The sequence below is a fragment of the Silurus aristotelis genome, assembly GCF_946808225.1.
Source record: "Silurus aristotelis genome assembly, chromosome: 12".
Taxonomy (NCBI): Eukaryota; Metazoa; Chordata; class Actinopteri; order Siluriformes; family Siluridae; genus Silurus; species Silurus aristotelis.
Window position 1 is genome coordinate 20062688 of NC_139585.1, and position 24654 is coordinate 20087341.

The 24654-nt window shown below is 36.3% G+C and overlaps 2 protein-coding genes across 17 annotated transcripts in view; one reads left to right on the top strand and one right to left on the bottom strand.

Moving 5' to 3' along the window:
* g6pc3 (glucose-6-phosphatase catalytic subunit 3) overlaps positions 1 to 24654 on the bottom strand; it is a 269889-nt gene that overhangs the window by 149727 nt on the left and 95508 nt on the right. The window lies entirely within an intron of this gene.
* Positions 1 to 24654, top strand: part of tanc2b (tetratricopeptide repeat, ankyrin repeat and coiled-coil containing 2b) — a 188437-nt gene that overhangs the window by 76385 nt on the left and 87398 nt on the right. For 12 of the 16 annotated variants that reach the window (XM_083555684.1, XM_083555676.1, XM_083555691.1 and 9 more), the window contains 2 exons: positions 5004 to 5075; positions 8010 to 8204. In XM_083555684.1, the coding sequence (XP_083411810.1) occupies positions 5004 to 5075; positions 8010 to 8204 (267 nt within the window). Of the gene's footprint in view, positions 1 to 5003; positions 5076 to 8009; positions 8205 to 20259; positions 21329 to 24654 lie in introns of those variants that run through there. The other 4 variants (XM_083555678.1, XM_083555680.1, XM_083555681.1 and 1 more) reach the window with 4 other exon arrangements.

Consider the following 24654-nt stretch of genomic DNA (forward strand, 5'->3'; position numbering starts at 1 on the left):
ATCGAACTTGCCACAGCACCCGTGGAGTTTTCTGCTTGATTTTTTATGAAGTTGTTAAAAAAGAAGGTTTTGGGCTCATGATTAGTTTAATAGATATCAATCAGTGTTTGATTCATTATTATCATTCGATTAATATATTTTTGTGCTGAGAGTAACATTAGAGTAGTTTCATGTAAACTGAGTTGATTAAGCAAAGAGTCTTGTGACAAAAATTATAATTAGAACATTATATATTAAATCCTAGTATTTTGATACTTAAGTACATTTGAAGGCAAAAACCTTTATACTTTTACTCAAGTGAAAGTTTAAAGGGAGCACTTGTACTTTTACTGGACTCTACTTTTACTCAAGAACATGGTTTGTGTACTTTGTCCTGTGGCAAGGTGTTAAATGAAGTTGCTTACTAACCTTACTAACACACTTTTTTTTTTTTTTATAAGACTGTAATAATCTTTAAGAATATTATTTGTTACACTTAGACGCTCATAATCTTCCACTCACTTCATCAATCAGCATAGAAAATGGAGTTGAATAAACAATAACATTGTTCACAGTGATCATGAGGTAATAACTATATTCATAAGGAAAATATAGTCCACAAATCATAAAACATGGACAAAACAACTAATTCAGGACGGGAATCATAGAGTGTTAAGCAAAATGTATTCATCTGCATGAAATTCTAGCTATTAGGCTATGAATACTGTAATACTGAATACTTATGTATACTTAGAGTTGGAAGCAGCATGGCTATTTAAATTTGAGTTAGAGCATGTTTAAAAAGTAGAAACATGAAGCCAAGAGAGAAAAAAGTACATTTAATTGGCAGACAAATTATAGCACCCCAGTACTTGGGATAAAATCCAAATCTCCTGCTTCAGTATAACTCCAGTAAAAGTAAAAGTACTTCTTTTACATGTCTATTTATGTAAAAGTCCTTGCTTTTTGGATTTATGTGTAAAGTAAAAATACTGATGTATATTAAATATATTTTAATTATTCGATTAATACAAATAAATAGACATTTTCATTGTTGCACTCGGAAAGACCCTTAATCCATGCAAACTCTACCTAGTAACATGGGGTCACACAATTTATGTATTCACTCCAAAGTATTAAGGAACAGAAAACTTTTCTAAAGTGAAAGTAAATGCATCAAAAAAAAAACTCTGATAAAGTACTTTAAAATGTTATGTAATGTATATAATTATTACTGATAGTGGAATAACTATTTGTTATAATAAAAAATGGGAAGTTGCAATCTTTCGATTTCACATTTTGTATTTTATAAACCAATATGGGACCAAAGTGGAAACTGCTGAGACTTACTTGGATTTGTTAGTTTTATGGTGCAACCAATATTCTAAATGAATTTTTTTTTTAGAAGTCAGACGTTTTTTATAGATATTTTATTTAAAATGTATTATATATAAGGGATAATGGTCAGGTTTTACTTTTAGCTCATGGACAGGATAAAGAGCTTGTCTATGTTTTAAAAAAAATCTTTTTAAAGTTACATAAAGCTTTAGAACACATTAGAGCTGAACACTGAAGTTACAGAGGGGACTTGACTAGTTAGTGATGTACCTGATTAAAAGAGCGATGGCGTAATCAAGAATGCGAGAGTATACAGATGATCAGGTAACTTACTGATGAACAGACTAAAAGAGTAAAGCACAGCTGCATCTGTCTTTTCAGCTAGAAATAAAGCCAGGGATCAATCCAACTGGCACCAATTTCAGCAGGTAGTCAAATGGCATTGCAAAATCCACAGACTATATCTGCATGTCAAGGAAGTCAATAAAAGTTAAAACTAAAATAATCAGCACAGATTTTAATTTTTGCATCGTTAAAGATTACATATAGCATAGAAATATTCATATTCATGTCTTTGATTGCATTTTTACATTAAGCCACCCCAGTGTGATATACAAGGAAAATGTCAACTTTTACACCCTTTTTATTGTTGAAGGCTGTTTCTTTTTTTTTTTTCCTTAGCATTAGATATTCAAAGAGTCCATCTTGACAAACTTTCTGTTCTTGGGTTATTTCATTCTGTTGTCATTTTCTGTTTATTTCTTTTCACCTCTCTCTCTCTCTCTCTCTCTCTCTCTCTCTCTCTCTCTCTCTCTCTCTCTCTCTCTCTCTCTCTCCCACCCTCTTTCTTCTGTCTAACGGCAAGCTGGCGCAGCCGCTGTATCGCTGTATCACTCTTAAGATAACGTTGCATAAGTTCTGACTGTGTTTTCATGCCGCTGTCACTATGGATGATGCTGCAGAGAACAAATGCATTTAATTCTCATGAGGGACATTTTCCATCTCCCACCTTGTCTCAAGTTGTTTCCTTTCTTTTCCTCTCGCTTACAGGGTACCACTGTTATTTCTTTAACAGCTTAATCACATTTTTTTAAGAATGCCTGAAATATATATTTGTATCAGAATATCAGCAGTAATAAGAAACAGTGAGAGTGAGTAATGTGGAGTTTGTGTTATTTCCTGCACAGATGTCTGGGTTATTACAGTTTTATCACACATGATTCATTTTAGTACAGCTCTTGAAATTGGAAAGTGAGTCTGATCGAAATTCACTACTTCTGCTGCACTTATACAGTTTCATAAATGCACCAAATAGACAGATACAGAAATGCCCACACAGAATGAATTGACTATGTAATATATTGCGAGGTTTAGGTTTCATAAGCTTTTTCACAGTCTTTGCCATGTACATAAAAATATATATTTTTTTTTCGTTTATACATATTTATAATCACAGTATCATCGAGGTGAGCTCATTCGATTCTATAAGATGAAGCAGCCAATGGGTTCATTTTGTTTCCAGTGACATTAAGGTTCAAATCCCATACTGTCACAGAGCCACTTTTGGAATCCTTGAACATGGCTATTGACCTTCAGCTGCTCGGCATTTTGGATTAGATTGTGCCTCACTGTGCATGTGAATGCGAATGACATAATATATGCAACGTTTTAACCACTCAGCTTACTTACCATGTAATAACTGAAGATATGTGGTTCATGATTCATTATCACTTTCTCACTGTTTCCACTCTCTACCAATAATTATTCTGATTATCAGCAAATAGTAAATCAGACTATATAGATGCAAGAATGTCAGCAGGGAATAAACAACAAAAAAAGGTGAGGGGGTAACGATCATATTTACCGATTATTTAACGATAATAAATTCTATATCCTACAGCTTGAACCTGTTAATGTTAAAAGAAAGAATGTATTTCACTCCACATAACACTCTAGCAGTTCCTAATATGAACTTTTATCTTGATCTCTAGACGTGAACAGAAAGTGTTTTCATTCGTCCCTGCTCGGCACTTAATGGGAAATTGATCTTGGCTCTGGTAAATCTGCATTTGATGCTTCTTAACAAGACAGCAGTTTCCAATAAAAGTGAAGGCATGCTACAGTGTTGCTAGTATATATAAGCATGCCAAAGCTCATTTAAGATCAATCAATTGAAAGCCGTCGTAAGCAGTTTCTTTATTTTTCTATGGTCTATGTGAAGTTGGAAAAGGTGTAGTGTATTTTTGCGAGTGCTAAACAAGGATTTACACTCAGGACTGGGTCAGGATAGGAAGTGAGTTTGCAGGCTGACGATGACGACAATGACTCCACTGGGTATGCGATAAACTACGTTGTTTGGCCCCAAAGCTATTAATATTTTGCTATCACTGGAATTGATCTTTTCACCAGTTTTCAAAACAAGTGTGTGTGTGTTTTTGTGTGTGTGTGTGTTTTTGTGTGTGTGTGTGTGTGTGTGTGTGTGTGTGTGTGTGTGTGTGTGTGTGTGTGTGTGTGTGTGTGTGTGTGTGTGTGTGTATTGCACTACCTCTATCATTATCTGTTTAATAAAACAAATATAAATATCTGTATTAAGATGTAAGTGGGTGTGACCTAAATCTCATATTTTATAACAAATATAAACAATAACCCTGACAAAACAAAACCTTTCAGTGCGGTGGGTTCAAGCTAAGCTGTCACTCTTGTACCCTTGAGCAAGCTCCTTAACCTTCTCTCCTCCAGGGGTGCTGTATCATGGCTGACCCTGTGTTCTGAACACAACTTGCTAATAAACTGGGTTATATTTAAATTAGGATTTCAGTGAAATGTAATTTATATGTCACTATCAAAGGCTTGTTCTATTTTAAAAGGACTTGGTCATGTCTATTAAGGTATTCCTGCTCATTTACATTTTTAGCTTATATCTTATCTTTGTGTGAGTGACTCTTTGGTCTGAACATCAATGACTACAAGAAAATCCATAGTTGTCAAACACTACAGATGAATAATACTGCACATCAGTATCTAAACCCAATTTTTAAAAGATTATTGTATTCAAGATTAGGGAACGCTACAAAACACTTACTTACATGGCTTTTAATCCAGGAGTGTAAAAAGGCCATTTGTTATTTCTTTTTGCCCAAAGTTACTAAATCCATTAACCATTAACTTTCTCTCTATTGCAATCAGACTGATATGTTCCCTCAGGACTTGCAGTAATTGATTTGGCTACTGTTAGCACAGTACTGATCAATCAGAAAACTGCTCATTTGTAACAAGCTACTGTAAAGCACAACTGTCCCATAGCATTATCATTTCCCTCGCAAATCCAGTCCACTGCAATGATGGAAGTGGACTTTTTCTCAGTTACAAATAAAAACCTGTTATCTATGGCTTTTTGTCCATTGCTCTGACTTTAGCCTTCAAACTAGCAGTAATGGGGAAGATAAAGAAACAGCGACTGGCCTCAGTCTCTCAGTTTTTCACTCTGAAGAATAGATCTCCACAGAGACGGAGTAGTGTGGAGGGCCTGTGTGTGAGTACATTCATGGGGATTCTCCAAGCTAGGACCTGGCTCATGGACCCACGCATTGTGTACCTTCTGCAGCAGGAAGCTGAAAGCTATATGTCTACTCCTCGTCCTCACCATGCTCACGCTTTCACCTCTTTCTTCTTCTTATCCCCTGCAGATGGAGGGAGTGAGGAGGTCAGCGACTTACGAAGTGCCAGCTTAGATCCCCATCACAGCTTTGCCGGCCAAGGTAGGAAGACTGAAAGTGTTTTATACTATATAAGCAAAGCACAGCTCATATTTCACTCTTGTTTAGAAACGCAAACTAGAAATGCTTGTGTTATGCATATAAGCAGTGGTGCAATCTAGAGATCAGATTTATGATTATAATTATTATATGTATAAGGTATAAAACCGACTAATTAAAAGGGCATGCAGTAAATGGACAAATGGACTGGGACACCTGACTTTTTCAGCCATCCGTGGTTACCACAAAGCTGGAGGCACACAATTGTATAAGACATCTTTGGATGTGGTAGCATTACATTTTCTCTTTACTTAAACTATTAGACCCAAACCTGTTCCAGCATGACAATGCCCTTGCACACAAAGTAAGCTCCATGGAGATATGGTTCACATGGTTTGAAGTGAAAGATCTGGAGTCCCCTGCTGAAGAGCTCTGACCTTAACCCTATTGAACACCTTTGGGATGACAGGATGCTGAATGCACCCCAGGCCTCCTCACGCTACATCAGTACTCCACCATACTAATGTCTATGTGGCTGAAGGAGTAGAAATCTCTACAAGCACACTCCAAAATATAGTGTAACCTTTTCCCAGAAGAGTGCAGGTTATTATAACAGCAAATAGGGACTAAATATGGCATGAGATGTTTACAAATCGCATATGAATTATATGGTCAGGTGTCCATAAACTTTTGTCCATATAGTGTATGTAAAATGTGCACTGCCTTTTTATTGGTTTTGTTAAAGTGTCTTTTACAAGATTTACAACATTCTAACCAGTGAATTGTTGTACTGTAACTAAATCAAGAAATGTTTAAATGTGAAATTATTAAATGTTTAGAGAATTAAAAAAAATGTTGCAAACCTCATATCTAATCCCTATTTAAACAAATGGAAATGGCCATAATCTATGATGCTCTAATTATCCCTTTTAAGCAAAACACATATATTAATTTTAAATTTATGACTTTATAGGCTTAACCAGTTTACCCTTTAAAAACATCTGCTTTTAATAAAGCTTGAATTAGGAGTATTTAATCCTTAATTGTTCATTTCCAGAGTCTAAATCAAAGTGTAAAATGCACCAGGGTTCAATTTCAGTGGACTAAACACTGCATACAAGAGAGCACTTTTAGAGTTTGATTAGGAGCCAGTAGTTAAGAAGCTCCACAAAGAATTACAATTCCTTATTTAAATGCTATGTTATACTTGTCCATATTGTTCGGATTTGTACCAATAAACTTGAGGAACGTGTGATGAAAACAGAAGGTGTTTGGAAACTTTTGATCGATAGTTTTGTCTTATATCAAGTTTCTGTCTTATTGATTTCAGCGCTTTGTCCAGGTACAGATACTCCTAATAGGAAATGTGGATGAAAGATGAAAAAAATCTACTAGACTTAAAATCATTCTTTTTGTTCTTTTTGTTGTTAAAATAAGCCACCTTTTATAACATGTTTGATGATGTGTGGAATGTAGATAAGCTTTTTAATTAAGTATAAAACCTGGATGCATTGGGTTTCATTTTGGAGAAGCTACGTTTTGGAATAAAGACATACACAACACTGTCTATTAAAGTTTTAAAGGTGAACACCTTTAAGGTGCAGAAACCATTTTAACATTTGGTCTTCATTAGACATGTCCATAGATGTGTATCATTTCTTGGTCGAATGAGAAGACAGAAGGAATGCTTAGATGACTCAACAACAAAATCTTTTCATTTTCCTCCAGACTTTAGGGCATTTTTTAGTGTTTTATTTAAAAAAAACACAAACACACATACCTGACCTTGTGCTGTTCAGCGCTCTCTGTTTCTCTCTCTCTGTTTCTCTCTCTCTCTCTCCCTCTCTCTCTCCCTCTCTCTCACTTTCTCTCTCTCTTTTTCCCTAGAGCTCCCACTCCATTTTAAATTGCCAGGACAATTGTTAAACCACATTTTATTAAATTATGGGATCTTCCCTGCTCACCTTTCATGTCTATGTACTTCAAACATAAGTTTGAAGCTCATTGATGCACGTGGGGAGCGAAGGCTGGCTCGTGTGGTCCGATTCAACAGACGAGCTTCTGTAGCTGAAATTGCTGAACAAGTCAATGCTGGTTCTGATGGAAAAATGACAGAATACACAGTGCAGCGCAGTTTGTTGTGTACGGGGCTGCTAAGGCACAGACCAATCAAAATTCAATGGTCATAATGTTATGCCTGATCTGTGTATATGTGGGGCATGACATCTCATAATAATCCTTTTCTGAATAATTATATTATCTGTGTAAATTTGGTATTATTCTGATAACTAGATAAAAGGTATAATGCAGATCTCATGTGCTATTATCTGATTTGGTTTCCTTATTGTAGTCACATTACATGGCAGAATTGTCTTAGCTATAAAGGATGAATGCAATGCAAGTCTTCTGATTCATACAAAATAAAGACGTTAGAAAAAAAGGTTATTTTAATGGCCCCTCTTTGTGTTAGGAGCATAAACAAAGCACAAAAAATGTTTCCTTAGTTGGCAGCTTACTTACAGTACGGACTACTTTTCACATTCAAGTGGTTATCCAGTTAGCCGATCATGTGGCAGCAGAACAATGCATGAAAACATGCAGATATAGGGTGAGATACTGCTGAGGGTGTAAATGGCAGCAGATTCGGAAAAATTCAATTCTGACGGATTATTAAACTGTCTGATTAATTGCATGAATGAGCAACATATGTTTCTAATAAGTAAGTAATAGTAAGTAAATAAGTAATAGTGCAGTAATCTTGAGTGCATGTCAAGATTATCAAACATTTTCCATAATTGCTATATAGGCAGCCTATACCCACATCTAGCAAGATAAATATATACAAAATAAATAAATAAATGAAGCAAAAAATGTTTACATAACGTATTTCATAAGATATGTACGTGTGTGTTTTCCCCCTGTGTTCCTGTACTGCAGGTAGCAGTATAGACAGTGAGTGTGCCTTCGAGGGAGACTACGACGTACCTCCACTTTCTATGGCTGAGGGTCTGCAGCACATGCGAATCATGGAGGGGGTGTCTCGCTCACTCCCTTCCTCGCCTCTCCTCGCTCATCAGACAGTCAATGTGCGCTTACAGCCAGTAAAGAAGATCAGCACCGGTTCAGCCACAGGTACTCAGAAATCCACAACATACTGCAAAGCGTTTTCTTCTGATTTATACACTGTATATGGCAGGGGTTAGTTTAATCACATTTGCATGCTATTGACTGAATAATGGTGAGTTCAGACTTCAGTTGGGTTCGCATAAAAGGCTTGTCCCCAATAATGACTCAGCAATATTCTGTCTGAACTGTAATTTTTCATATTAAATTTTATATAACATTTTTGTAGCACTCGTTTGGAGTGTAGGGAGTTCTAAATGTCTAAATATCTTTTTTCAAACGTAACTATAGTACTTCCTCTATATGATTGTCTCCCATAGAAATTATAGATAATTTATATATGTAAAAAACACACACACACACACACACACACACACACACACACACACACACACACACACACACACACACACACACACACACACATAAACTCATACTCAGTCATGTGTAATATTACTTTTGTACATAATATATTCTGTAATTATTAATTTAATTACTACATATATAATGAAAATGTAACTTAACTCACTATAATGCAGAATCAGTACAAGCTTAATTTATGGATGCAGAAGCAGAAATGGTCATACATTTTTTTTTATTCTTGCTGTGGGGTTGGGAATAAATGATCCACGGCTCGGTACCCATCTGTAGCCGGTGGTTGGGGACCCCTGAATTACAAAACAGAATTTTCAATGAATGTTTAGCATATTCTTGTACACGCTTTTGTACACCATGTTTTTTCACTCTTCAAACAACAACAGATGAACACATGCTTTTTCAGAGGTGAGTAAAGCCACAATAGTTGTTTAAACTAGCTGTTTGTGAGCTTTACATTAGCAGTGGTCATTCCGATATATTGATTCATTCCAGTGACTCAAATCTTTTGATCCTTTTTAAAAAATGATTTGTTCAGGGACTTTTTCTTTAGAAGTTTACTTCTGGTCGAATAATGATTTGAATGTAACCATAATAATAATAATAATAAAACAAATAATAATAATGAAAATACTCAACATACAGCCATTTTGGTCACAGTTTAAAAAAAATATAATATCCTAATATAATATAAAATATAATATAAATATAATATAAATATAAAATCTTAACACAGTACAGTACTGTATGCATAATGGGGTGGCGTCCATTTATCACAGTTGTTCATTTTTTTTGGATTATTTTTTTTTTTGATTAATCCAAAAAAATTAACAACTGTGATAAATGGACACCACCCCATTATGTATACAGTACTGTACTGTGTTAAAATTTTACTTCATATTATAATTAATGATTCATATTATATAATTATTAATATATTTCATTATGTTAACATAAAACCCAACATACTGCTATTATTGTCAAAATAGCTGACAACAAAAGTGACTACACCTTTTACAAGTGTACACAAGTTCACATGTCAAAACTGTGACCAAAATGGCTGTATGTTGAGTTATTTTCAGAGGACAGTAAATCTATTCTTCTATACAAACTGCACACTGACTTCTCTAAAATATGTCCAATTTTCATTTCTATAGTATTGTCCCTTGAGAAGATACACTTAAAGGGTGGTGAAATGTGAGAGGTGTACTCTTTTGCGGAATACTGTATTAGGGCTGTCAAATATTACATTCTGGATATAAATTAAATCCTTAAATTGATACTTTTCAAGTTTGTAATAGTCTAATCAACATAGCAATGGAAAAATATGGATGCATAAAATATGTGTAACAGCACATTTGGGTATTTGTGTAACACAGAAGCATTAAGGTTTGTCTTAGTGCTACAAACTCCACTCTTATTCAACACCAAGTCTCATTTGGTAAAAGCAATCACATGCTTTATCATAGCCACCAAAGCAATCATGTGTATTTGTTTTACATTGGCATGACTTAAGTGAACAAAAAGTATGAGTTACTGTGTTTCCCCGAAAATAAGACATCCCCCGAAAATAAGCCTGCAATGTCAGCCGGCATTTACGGTAGTACTATAGGTCTGTTGCAACACATGATGATGTATTGAATTATAAAATATTAATATTAATATAATAATAATAATAATAATAATAATAATAATAATAATAATAATATTAGACTAATATAATATTAACATTATACTGGTAATATCAATTATAATTACCGTAAGTGTTTGTAAATACTCAAACGGGTGCCTTTGTATGAGAGGTACAGTATACAGATGACCAATCAGAGTACAGGTTGCAATATGAAGTGGATGATATATAGATTTTTGTACCATACATAAATAAATGTACCGGTAGATTGTTGTACATTAAAATATAGGAAATCCCCCTGAAAATAAGCCCTACCCTAGCCCTTTAAGTGAACAAGAACAATTCGTTCAATATTCGTTCCGAAACTCTGATCATGAATGAAACATCACTACAGTTTTATGTGTTGAACATCCCAAGTTGGGAAATTATATTATTACACCTTGAACATTACTTCCAAGGCAAGACTACTACAGTCTTTTGACCTGTTTTTGTATTAAGAGCTTAGATGCTTACATTTGCCCAGGTTCCTCTGATTGATAGGGAGAGAGTATTGATATTCCTCCCATTCAGAGAGACAGTTATGCTCACTTGGACATCCAGACATGGAAGCGAACTCTGGATCTTTTGATGATATGGTAAGCACTTTATAAAAGAGTTGCTAAGGAGAAACAGAGCTACAGATAGTATAGCAGCTTGTATAGCAGTACAGATTTACTGTCCCCTAAAAATAACTTACCATACAGCGATTATTGTCTAAATAACTGGCAACACCCTTAATGAACATGCCAAAAGTGTGGCCAAAGTGTCCATATTTTGTGTGAGCACTATTGTTATGTAGCACTGCCTTAATTCTCCTGGGCATGGAATGACATCAGTGCTGCTGGATGTTAGACACAAGGCGCTTCTCCATCTTCCGCTTGAGGATCCCCACAGGTGCTCAATAGGGTTAAGGTCTGGAGACATATTTGGCCACTCCTTCTCCTTCACCTTAAGCTTCCTCAGCAAAGCAGTTGTCATCTTGGCGGTGTGATTGGGGTCGTTATTATGTTGGAAATCATTACTCCACTTTTTTAATGGACCCTTGCGAGACCTGTTCTAAGTGGAACCCGTCTTGGAAAATTTCTGTATGTACCTGGCCACTGTACTATAACTCAGTTTCAGGGTGTTACTGATCTTCTTATAGCCTCGGCCGTTTTTGTGGAGAGCAACAATTCTAATTCTCAAATCCTCATGAGGTGCCATGTTGAACAACCAGTGGTCAGTATGAGAGAATTGTACTCAAAGCACCAAATTTTAACTGCTTTAATACAAGATACACAAATTAGTATGGTCCTGTCAAGCAGACAAAAACATGATGAATAGGACATGTGGCTTTGCATAATGTACAGCTGATCACTTATGGTGTACTCACTTTTGTTGCCAGCTATTTTGACAAAACTGGCTGTATGTTGTGTTTTAGAGGACAGTAAACCTATACTGCTATACAAGCTGCACATTGACTACTCTAAAATATATCCAAGCTACATTTCTATAATATTGTCCCTTGAGAAGATGCACTAAAATCCTGAAATGTGAGGGGTGGACTCACTTTTGTGAGATACTATATGTATGTACTTTGTGGCACAATTGATTTTAATTTGAGTTTAAGGCAAGTCACTGTGACTGCATTCAAGTCTGTAAGGTTTCTAGTGTTTCACTTTTAAATAGTATTCAAGATGTTTTTTTTACATTGCATTAAATCATGAGTGTATGTGAGCCCACACTGTTTCTCAGTTGGCTGTGGTTAGCCGTTTGCACTGTCTGTCTTCCCATTTGATTAAAAAAACTTGTATTTAATCATATTCAGTCAAGGAAAAAAAAAAGAACACTTTATGTTAGCTTGAAGTCTGTCTTGCATGACTAAACTCAGCTGTCTTAGCTTATGAAAACAAATGTCAGTTCACTATTTGTCAGGTAAGGATTGGGACATACTGCTGTTCTTCACTGTAATATACAAATAACAAATGAATCTACAAATGATGACACTATTGTTAATTCCTTGTGCCGTTCTTTGTTATGTTTTCCAATTTAACGTAAGGCTTTTAGAAAATGTTTAGCTGTCTTACTCTGACCAAAGGTTACTGTAGTATAGTTGTTTTTAAGCAACACATTTATATAGGATGGCGATTAAACCAATGCAGCCATTTCAGCTAGTAAGAATCAAGTATTCAGACTAATTTAAAAAAGTAGAATGTGTATACAAATAATAACACGTGCAATAAATAATAGTCTATATAAGTAGATATAGTTATATTGATTTTTATTTTATTTACAATAAAATACATTTTATCTCAGTCAAATTTACATTTTGGTTCATTTTTTATTTATGTTTTTTAATTAATATTTTTTTATTGTATATATTTGTATGTATATATTTGCATGTGCATATATTTATATATTTCTAGTATTTATTGTGGGTCTTTAAAATGTTGGCACATTTATATTTTTGAGAGAAATACTACTTTTTTGAGAAGTTTGAATGATTTTTGTTACAACTTTAAAATAAATGCAAGATATTATTAGAATAGTTGGTGTTTTTTTTTTTTTTTTTTGGTAATTTTTATGATGGTTTGGATTTTTTCTTTACACTATTCATCAGCCAGGAGCAGAGCCATAAACCCAGCTTTCCACCCTGATGCATTATGGATTACATGCTCCTGTAATTTGTTCGAGGCCAGCGGTTGGTTATACATTTACTCTCATTGTTGTAATCTTGAAGATTTCAGGATTTAATGTGAGGAGACTGTGAACTGAATGAGAGCTGAAAATGACTGTGTAGGTGGGTCTTATTGCTGCAGTTTAGATAAGAGCCAGTCTGGCTTTGGGAAAACAGACCTTCCGTCTCTCCACTAGAGAGTGCTGCCATCATGTGTTGGCCAAAATTATCAACACGTTGTAAATCTGAACATTTCAAATATTTTTTTTTAAATAGTCACAGTATTTGTGAGTGTGTTCCTTCCATTAACTTTAAAGAAACACCTGCAATTTACTTTAAAGTGATGACATCCGCAGCATATATATATATATAGGAACACACTCACAAATACTGTGACTATTTATATATATATATATATATATATATATATATATATATATATATATATATATATATATATATATATATATATATGAATGGTTTGTTTAGACTTTATCAGGTTAAAAGCAGCGACACAAATCGCGACCTATAAAAATAATAATCAGGGTCCTGTTGGTCATGACTATAGAAATGAGCTTTCTGGTTAAAAGTGTATGATTTAAATTCTAAATAGTAATTTGGAGTGTTTGCTTTGTGGCTGATTTGTAATTCTTTAAGCCGCCATGCAGTGCTTCTCATCTGCCTTAATGAAAGTCAGTGCTTTATGAGCGAGCGTTTCATCCTGTAAGGTTTATTCATCCTTCGAATGTTAGAAAAAAAGAAGCCACGCCACTGCACCAAGGCTCAGGAGATAAAACTCTCTATGCCATACTAAACAGCAGCACTGAGGTACTTACTTCAACAGTTATCACTGTGTGAAAATGTATGATGGCATTTGAAGGATGCATATGTTAAAGAAATGCTTAAACACGCTAAACATTGTTAGGAAATGGCAGGATTTATTAATAAACCTGTATAGGTGATTACTTGAGGGTTTTAAATGACGTGAAAAAGTAACTTCTGTGGTAGTAGAGTAAGTTTTTGGACCTGTGTGTATAGAAAGCATGTGTTTATAAAGTGAAAGATGTAAATTTCATACCTTCCACTTTTCTCCCTTATCTCACTGGCTGTATGATTACCTGGTGGCAGAAAAAAGAGGACACATTTTTTTCCCACCCATTTGCTTTCCTTGCCAAGCAAAGCACAGCACGAGGGCTCTGACCTTTTTAACGGATCGATGTGCCCCCTTCCTGACTCCCAGGAGGCCCTTCTTCTTCCACCAGTGCCTTCACCATGAGAGGCATTTAGAAGGGTGTACAACGTCCCAGTCCCTGGGCCATGAATGGCATTCGCTTTTTGTCCTGTTTTTGCCTTTGACGCACGTAGGCAGTAGCTATTAAGCTTTGTAGATACCTGAAGCGTAGGCATTAATCCACCTCTGAGTGTAACAACATCAGCGATGATGCAGCCCCAGCATGGCTCAGCTGATTTATTGACGTTTAATCAGACGGCGCTTTGTGGCAGCTTGTCGTTGCTGGCTATTTCCACACAGCGGTACGAGATCGTTTGGAGGGGGGGTTAGGCAGTTCGCACTCTTTACAGCCAACTTGTTGACTGCTCAAGCTTGCCTGTGTGTGCGGAGGTACAAGAAGCTGATTTGATGTTTTTAAAGCACCAGCCCTCAGGGTCCTGATCCCCGCATCTTACCCTGCATCAGGCGCTAATTAGCCACCACAATCAATGCGATTAGCACCATCCCAACGGATTCCCACTAGAAGAGACAAAATTACATTGGCCTCTCTGTGCCCATTAGCCTGCATGATGAGATTATACCGCCCTGGTCACTTCCTCTTTTGCTCCCTACTATCCATTCAGTGATTAAAACACAATAATTACATCATTGGATTGTTTTCAATACAGCTGTCATTCTGTAGCCTGCTTTCTTTTAAGCACACAGTGCAAGAGATTAGCCTCTGGTCTTATCTCTGTTTGGATTATGTTCCCCTTCAGCCACTTAATTCCTCAACCTTGACTTTCCAAAATTTCTCCTCGATTGCCCTCCTGCCTCCCTGATGTCTGCTGTCGCCCCGGTCTCTGCCTCACCCCTTTGTTTTGGACGGCTCAATGGAAATGTGACATTTGCAGAGCAGAGCCTCCCGCAGGTCCAGAAGAAGAATAGATGAAATTTGTTGATTTGGAAGGTAGAGCTCATGCTTAGAATATAAGAGCTGACTTGGATTTCAGTTACATTCAAGGCACTTTTCAAGTCATTTGTTTTTGTTCTTACCATTCAGACTGTTAAATTATGCAAATTGCTAGTCAGTACAGTGGATTTTGTTCAGAGAATGGGGAATAAAAATCTTCCTGAATGACCTAAACCAAATTTTAATTAGAAATGTGTATGTAGCAGCTGTGAAAAAAGGTCTAAAGCTTTTCAAACTTTAATATAATCATTTGCACACTACAGTAGTTTGTATGTGTATCAGTCACACAACCACTGGATTTTTCTATGTGCTCTTTGGCATTAAAAAAAAGCAAGAAAAATAAATGAGCACCTCTGGCTTCAGTGCACCACAAAAAAGGACATTGTGACAAGAATTTATGAAACTCATTGTTAAAACACAAAAGCTGCTTCTAATGGTAAGTAATACTCATAAAAAAATAAAATAAAAAAAAAGACATAACCTGATGTACAGAAAAAATATCAGTATGCTGTGTGTCATTATGAGTCATGTCTGATTCTCTCATCCTATATCAGGATCCATTCAGTTAGGTAATAATTTGAATTCAGATACCATGCTGTCATGTGGATTTTATTAGCAGGCTGATAAATGATTTTCTTAATGGCTAAAGAATATGCCAGCACATCAGTGTGTTTGGTGTCGTTCATGAAAGATTTGTTTAATTTTGAACAATTCTTTATATGACCCTGGACTAAGAGAGCGACTCGTTTGTGACATTTAAACCGCAAAAGCTGTGTACAGGAAACAAAAAGGATTATTTTTGCTGTCATTTTTTTAAATGACGTATATACTATGTATTGGACCAAATAAACATTTTCCTAACAAACAAGCTCACTTTTAGGATTTATTTTTAATAGCTACCGTTTCACAATATCTTTCTGGTCTCTAATTCTTGCTCTTTTATTTATTACAATTAAAAATTTGTGAATTTCTGTCATTAGCTCTTAGAAAAGTAAAGAAAGAACGTGTCTCTATACTGTATTTGTCACATGTACTTTATGACAGTGAAATTCATTCTTTGCATATTCCGTGATGTTAGGAAGCTGGGGTCAGAGCTCAGGGTTAGCCATGATACAGCGCTCCTGGAGCACAGAGGGTAAAGTGTCTTGCTCAAGGGCCCAAAGAGTGGCAGGCTGGCAATACCAGGGCTTGAAACTCTGACCCTCTGATCAGTAACCCAGAACCTTAACCACTGAGCAACCACCTACTTCTGATTCTTTTCCTTAACACTGAATGGAAATGACAATGAAAATGACATGAAATAAAAATCACGTTCATAAAGCATCATACTTGTTTACAGTGACAAAATGTCTTAAAAAGACAATTTGAAATCCAATTGACAAGAGAATAAATTCTGACCATAAGGCGAATTAAGTGGTGAATTAATAATTTTTTTGTTCTCCTATTTTGTCCTTAACTGCATTTATTTTTTATTTATTATTCATTCATTTATTCATTTATTACCTTTTTTTCGGAATACGATCAAAGTTTGTGTAAATAGACACGTTGTTGGAAATTGGCTAGTGAGATTTGAACATTTATATTGAATTCTCTCAGATGAACAAAATGATTTCTGCTCTTGCCATCACTGCAGCACATTAGAGTGAAAGCATTACAGTTTTCCAAGATGACAGTTCAATTATACACACTGCTAAACAAATAACTCAGCAACACAGAGAAGGCGTCCAATCGCTTTTTTTTATTCTTCTTCAATCTAGCAATCTCCATAAACTGAAGAATCTGGAAGGAAGAATGCATAATAGATTGTTTACCCTACATTTGTCTGGAAGATTTTTTTTTCTGCATTGCCAATAATTGCTTTTCAGAAGCTATTAGAATTAATGTTATTTTTTATTGCTGACCACAGTGAAAGGTCCAGGAAGCTTTCTTTCCTTTTACCCACAATGACATCAAACCTCTTTGAGAGAAATGTCTGTAAAAGTCAGATGTCCCAATACTTTTGCATAAAGATATAACGAGTATAAAGAATATAAAGAATGTAACTGAACGACAGGTTGATTAAAGGTATGTAGTAAATAAAGCAGCGAAATATCAGTCTTCTTATTGTGTGGTAGAGTTTAGCAGGTTTAGCAGCTGCCCTGAACCTGTTGGGTTTTTTTGCTGGTTTGAATCCCTTTTTTTTCCTCCTGAATGAAAAGAGGTCTAATAGGCACTAAATATACAGAATAAGTACCTCTGAGAGTACTATACCAGTGAGAGAGCAGTTTAGTACCATGCACTGTACATGATGCCAATGTATTTCCAATGCTGAGGCTGATGTTAAGGCTGAGGAGGTGATATTGGTGGTATTTTACATAGATCTCTTGTCTATGTAAAATCTGGATAAACTTACTGCACACTGTCGATTAGCATTCAGCACTTTCACTAAAAGTCAACCTTTGTACTTGGAAATGAATTATTGATGTGTTTCTGCCTGCTAGATTTAAATGTTTCATCTCTTATTTAACAATAGAGCAATTTGAAAAAAGAGAGATCCTTTTTTATTATATTTTATACTATTTTATTTAATTTTACTGTGTAGATCTATTCTATTCTATTCTATTCTATTCTATTCTATTCTATTCTATTCTGATATCTCATGGTCTGTATTCAATTCTAGTTTATATTGTTTTTCTTTGTTCTATTTCAGTTTTCTATACTTATTATATACTCTAATCATTTACACGTTGATCTGAAGTCTTCTCTTCTGTTCGACTATTCCATCCTATTCTGCTAATATTATGTTTTATGCTATATCCCTTTCCATTTTATATTATATATTATACTATAATCAACATGGGCATGGACAAACATGGATGCTTTTTGCAGATGTATGTTTAGAGCAGGGGGGAGTGGTGGCTCCAGCGGTTAAGGCGCTGGGTTGCCGATCGGAGGTCTGGGGTTCAAGCCCCGGTATCGCCAAGCTGCCACTCTTGGGCCCTTGAGCAAGGCCCTTAACCCTCTATGCTCCGGGGGTCCCGTACGAGGGAAATATCAAGGTCCGTGACATGGGGCCGCCCTTCCGTGGGCTCACCACCTGCAGGAGGACCCGTAAGGGACGGTGCTGTGAGAATTGGGCAGCAGTCGAAGGCGGGGGCCTGCTTAGACTGCTGCCCCCGCGACCCGGATTACGGATAAGCGGGAGAAAATGAATGAATGAATGAATGTTTAGAGCATGAAGACAAAATGTTTAAAAGTAATTATGGCGTTTTAAATGATGTAAATCATCAGGACCCAAAAGGAACTTTTGCTGTTTCCACACGAAAGGTTTTAATTGCCGGATGTGTGCATCATGCTGGATTTTGGTGACTGATTTGAGACTTGGTGCATCAGTAAAACAAATGATTAATGATTACAAATATTTTTTTGGTTTGTTTTATATCTGAGTAAAGAAAGGGCGCTGTGAATAAATGTGTGTTGCGTTGATGGTTTAAATTTGACCTCGTATTTAACTATAAAAATTTGTAATAAAACGGGTCAAACAGTAATACGTGCTGCATTAATCGCGTGTTAATAAAATTTGTGCTGTTAAAATTGATTTGCATTGATGCAGTAATAATAATAATAATTTTTACTTATTATATAATATAATTTTTGGTTTGTTTGTTTGTTTGTTTTCTTTTGAGCATCCACACTGTGTCATACAGCAGCCTCACCATCTGAAAATGACTTGTGACCATGTCTATTTTAATCAACATCACCAGATTGATCATGATGACATAGAGTCATAGATGATATGTAATGGCTGTAGAGCTCAACATTATGATTTCAAGCAGAGTATCAAAACCTTTATTACAGAGTAAACGAAAGCTGGAATTACAATAGTGAAAATGAGGACTGATGCATTCTCAGTTCATTCTGTGTTGTGTATGTTAACACAGATATTTAGTAATTTAGTAATTTCTTATACAGATTCTAGTTTTTTTGACCAGAAGGTTGGGAGATGAGTTGATCATTATATTGGGCATCACGGTATAGTTTGATTAGCTAAACTAATGCAAATAAATAAACACAGATGTAGTAAAAATTGCATACTGTTTTACCAGTGGATTAATGGATGCATAATACATTGCATATCCAGCTAATGAATATCTTGTCTAGACATAGAGAATAAGCATAACAGATATATAAGCAATACATACACAAGCATTACAAGTTCAGATGGATACAGGAAAATCTAAAAATCATTCATTCATTCATCCTTGTACATTTTGAGCTTATCTTGAGATCAATGCACATTAGATGGAAATACATGTGGCATGGTACACCAAGCCATCACAAAATCATTCACAGCTTGAGTCATTTTAGATTTGCCAGTTTACATACGGCTACAGTATGTTTTTGAGAGGTAAGAGTAAACCAGAGAACCCAGAGGAAACCAGTCCGAGAAAAATATACATAAAAACTCCACACAGACAATAACTCAAGCTCAGGGAGACCCTGGAGCTGTGAAAACATGACACTACCTGATTCTTTAAACTAATACAGATTTGGCCACATATTACTCATAAAGAAAGATTTGTGTTTATTGTTAAAGACAGTAGAAAGGAGAAAACTAATTCAGATTATATTAGGTGTTAGTGCTGCATGTCACCTCGCAAATTGAAAATAAGACTGAAAATGTAAATCCAATATATTTCAGATTGATGTTAGGAATATGAAAACAGCTGTTCAGCTCTTTTTTTTCTTTCTTTTTTTTTGATTACAAATTCAAATGAAAATTGTATTTTTCACATGCACAACAATGCGTTCATTATATGACATGAAAGCAAAATGTTTCTAAAAAACGATCTGTGACACATAATGAAACCAAAGAGTAAAATATAAAAAAATTTAGAAAAATATTAAAAGAATGAATATGAATAATAATATAAAAATATGCAGTGTGTGTGTGTGTGTGTGTGTGTATATATATATATATATATATATATATATATATATATATATATATATATATATATATATATATATATATGAATTAACAAATAGAAATATAATTTACATATATTTACATTTATTTTTTAGAAGGCAGAAACAGTATGACTTATTTTAAGTATTCCTGATAAAGTGCAGTTGTTTGAGGTATGCAGTTATTTGTGCAGCATACGCATGTGTGCAAAAAACAGGTTGAGGTGCTTGTGTGCAAATATACAGTCACTATTTAAATAGTGCTAGTACACTCTGATATTTTTTTACTTCTATTGAAGGGATTAGATGTAGGGTTATGAAATGTATCAGGACAAAGATGAAAAACAAGACTCTTGTGATGAACAGAGTGATATTAAGATCAGTAGGAGGTTTCTGTATCAAACCAGCTATTGCTCACATTCTATTCATACTCTTCCATCACTGGCATGTCACTGCAAAAAAGTCTTTCTCTTTCACTCTTTCAGTCCATGATCTTTATCTCTGTCTTTCCTTCCCCTCTCTCTCTCTCTCTCTCTCTCTCTCTCTCTCTCTCTCTCTCTCTCTCTCTCTCTCTCTCTCTCTCTCTCTCTCTGTTCTCCCTCCTTCTTTTCTCGCCCCCTCCCTGCTGGTTACCATGACAACAGCAGCACTGCGCCATTCATGGACTATAGCAACCAAGACATGAGCGCTCTCTCTCTCTCTCTCTCTCTCTCTCTCTCTCTCTCTGTTTCTCCTCCCTCGCTGCTGCTCCTTCTGCCGCACGGTTTCACTCTACAGTACACCTTCATCTTCTGTTTCTCCTTCTAAATGCCCCTCGAACCACATCTCAGGGTGTGAGGTCGATGGACAAATGCTCAGGCCGTCTCTGGAAGGTGCCAGTCTCATAACTGAAGGAAGAAAAAGAGTTATGGAGTAACAGTTGAAGTTTTGACATTGCTCTTCGTTCACCTGCCTGGTTGCCATCAAGTGTTATATGTACGATTGGCATTCGTGGAGTGAGATGTCTCTTCCTCGGCACTGACGCCTTCGCTGCTGCTCCTCCTTTACTCCTGCTTTTTTTTTTCACCTCCTCCATTTATTTGTTTTTCGGGCTTGTTTTGACTGAACTGGCTTTCGATACGTCTGAGAAGGTTGTTGGAACTCTGATCACCTGCGCAGGCCTGTAGTGTGTGTGTGTTTGTGTGTGTGTTTGTGTGTGTGTGGGCACGCGGAGAGGCGTTGTGGATGAGTTGGCCATCGCTTAGACGGCTGCAAGGGCTGTGTGTGTCTCTGGACGGAGAATGCGGGATCTGGTATGAGCATGGTAAGCCACTGAACCCCACCCTTGGTCATTTATTTCTATTGTTATTCTGTTGAAATGCTTTATTTGTTGTGCTTCTGTTGCTGCTTTGGTGAGACAACAGAATGTCACCATGGTTTGTGTGGGCATTATGGACCATTATTGTCTGAGACATACAGTATAAAGATGGTTGTATATAATAATATTGTGAGCAAACATGTTGTGATGTGTTTTACAGCCTCATTTTGGCATCTGTAGTCTTAAAAAATGTAACCTGCTTGAACACTGTGTCATTTTTGGCTAAATTTTTTTCACTGTACATCACAACAGACTTCTTTGATAGTGAACGCTTTATAGTTTCGAACACATACTGTGACACAAGTCTGATAAAGTGCTCTTCTGGCCAAAGTCAGATGATGACAAAGTTCTGGTTAATATTTCCGAACTCCGTATAAAATCCACCAATAGCATGATGGCATACAATTACACAAAACTCACAGGACGGATCCAAGTACGGTGCCAGTAAATGTACCAAAAAAATAAATCTTCATTACTTTATGCTTGTGTTTGTGTTTATACAGCCTTGTTTTCTGTCCAGTGACAACAGCAGAAGTTTTATTTCCATTCATCATGTCTATCATTAGAGGATCTTTATTAATAATCTAAAGCACCAAAAAAAATTTTCAGTTTTTACATTCAGAATTTGAATACAATCACCTTATACAATGGGATTAAAAGTGTTGAAATCGAATATCAGGCTTTAGTGATGTTGCTAGAGCAGACTGAGCTTCATTAAAGCTTAAGTGATACGTAGGAACCTAACGATGCCAGCTGAAGGACCTGTGGGAGGCTGAGTGTGTGGCAGCGTTGTTCTCAGCGTTGCAAAAAAAAATTTATAAATAAAAAAAAAAAACGGTCAACCTAATATGGTTTTTGTTCAGTCGGCGCTGGATGAATCAGGATTGCGAGTGGGTGAGTGATGCGTTTTTGCTGTTTGAGTGGTATGTGTGTGTCTATGTATGTGTGTATGTGTGTGGGGGAGTGGAAGGATACTTTACCTTTTGTGTTTTGCTGTGTGTGGGCAGAGCAATGATGCACGCAAATGTATGTGTATGTAGATGGAATATATCTGTACTATTAATACACCCGGGGAAACCGTCAGAAGTGCGTCTCTACAGGTGAGGGTAAACAAAATGTACCAGTTTATTTATAGAGTGTGCTCAATGAGATACCAGACTGCATCCTTTTCTGGGCTGTGTAGGGGAACAGACGTTGACTTTGAATAACGTTAATGCTGCATGATTTACATATGCTCAATCAGCAAATGGGACTCTTTTAGGGTTAAAGGTTTTTGCACAAGGGATCATCAGTGACTGTCATGGGACAAACTAATAGCCTCCTGGTCAATATTGCAGAACCTTAACAAATAGTTCACTCTGCTATGCAGTGCCATAACCAGGAAGTAATTTCTGATAGGTGTAGAAATACACTGTATGGACAAAAGGTTGTGGATACCTGACCGTAAGATTTGTATGAGTTTTGCTAAGATTCAAACCCAAATGTATTTTCCATTTGCTGTTATAATAATCTCTACTCTTCTGGGAAGATGTTTCACTAGATTTTGGAACGTGCTTGTGGAGATCTGTGCTCATTCAGCCACAAGTGCTTTAGTAAACTCAGATATGGATGTAGGGTTGAGGTTAGAGCTCTATAGCAGGTCACTCAAGAGCTTTCACTCCAAACCATGTACACCATATATTCATGGAGCTTGCATTGTGCACAGAGACACTGTGACGCTAGAACAGGTTTGGGTCTCCTAGTTTAAGTGAAGGGACAATTTAAAGCTACTGCATCCAAAGACATCCAATACAATTGGCTACCTTGTACTTTTGGGGAAGAACCACAAATGGCAAGAAAGTCAGGTGTCCAAATACTGTTGTCTATACATTGTATGAAATAAAATGTGACCTTTAAAATTATAGTGTTTAATTTGACATATTCACATTTTTTGGGTGGAATTCACAGAGCAGTAGGATCTGTGATGCCTTTGTTTTCACAATTCTCAAAACAGTGCATCTATAACATTAATATAGAATAGTTTTAGGAGCGAGTTTATATTTTTGTTAACATTCCATCAGTAAATCTTTTCTGCTTTATTACTTGTCATGTGAATATTTCAAGCTTACACTGTAGAGCCCAGCTTTCAAACAGAAACAGGAAACATGCAGAGTTCTGATTGGATAATTTTCCCAAAACAATACACCATAATGACAATGTGAAAGAAGTTTGTTTGAAATCTTTGCAGATTTATTAAAAATAAAAAACAAAAAATATCACATGCACATAAGTATTCACAGCTTTTGCCATGACACTCAAAATTTAGCTCGGGTGCATCCTGTTTCCTCTAATCATCCTTGAAAGGTTTCTAAAACTTGATTTGGACATGATTTGGACATGATTTGGAAAAGCACACACCTGTCTCTATAAGGTTCCCCCAGTTAACAGTTCATGTCAGAGCACAAACCAAGTCATAAAGTCAAAGAATTGTCTGGAGACCTCTGAGACAGGATTGTATCGAGGCACAGATCTGGAAAAGGTTACAGAAAACTTTCAGCAGCGATTCCAATAACCTCCATTATTCGTAAAAATAAAAGAAGTTTGGAACCACCAGGACTTTTCCTAGAGAGAGCTGTCTGGCCAAACTGAGCAAACAGGGAGAAGGGCCTTAGTCAGGGAGGTGAGCAAGAACCGGATGGTCCCTCTAAAAAGCTCTAGCTCTGTGAAGAGAAGAGAACCTTCCATAAGAGCAACCATCTTTGCAGCACTCCACCATTTAGGCATGTTTGGTAGAGTGGCCAGACGGAAGCCACTCCTCAGTAAAAGGCACTTGACAGCCTGCCTAAAGTTTGCCAAAAATGACTCTCAGACCAAGAGAAACAAAGATTGAACTTTTTTGGCCTGAATGCCAAGGGTCATGTCTGGAGGAAACATTTACATTTACATTTGCAGCATTTAGTAGACTCCCTTATCCAGAGCGACGTACAAAAGTGAAACACAATACCATCCTTACAGTGAAGCATGGTGGTGGCAGCATCATACTTTGGTGATGTTTTCCAGTGGCAAGAACTGGGAGATTAATTAGGGTCGAGGAAGATATGAATGCAGCAATTTACAGAGACATACTTAATGAAAACCTGATCCAGAGCACTCAAACTCAGACTGGGGCGACGGTTCATCTTCCAACAGGACAACGACCTTAAGCACACAGCCAAAATATTAAAGGAGTGGCTATGGGACTCTGTTAATGTCCTGGAGTGGCCCAGCCAAAGCCCAGACTTGAAACTGATCGA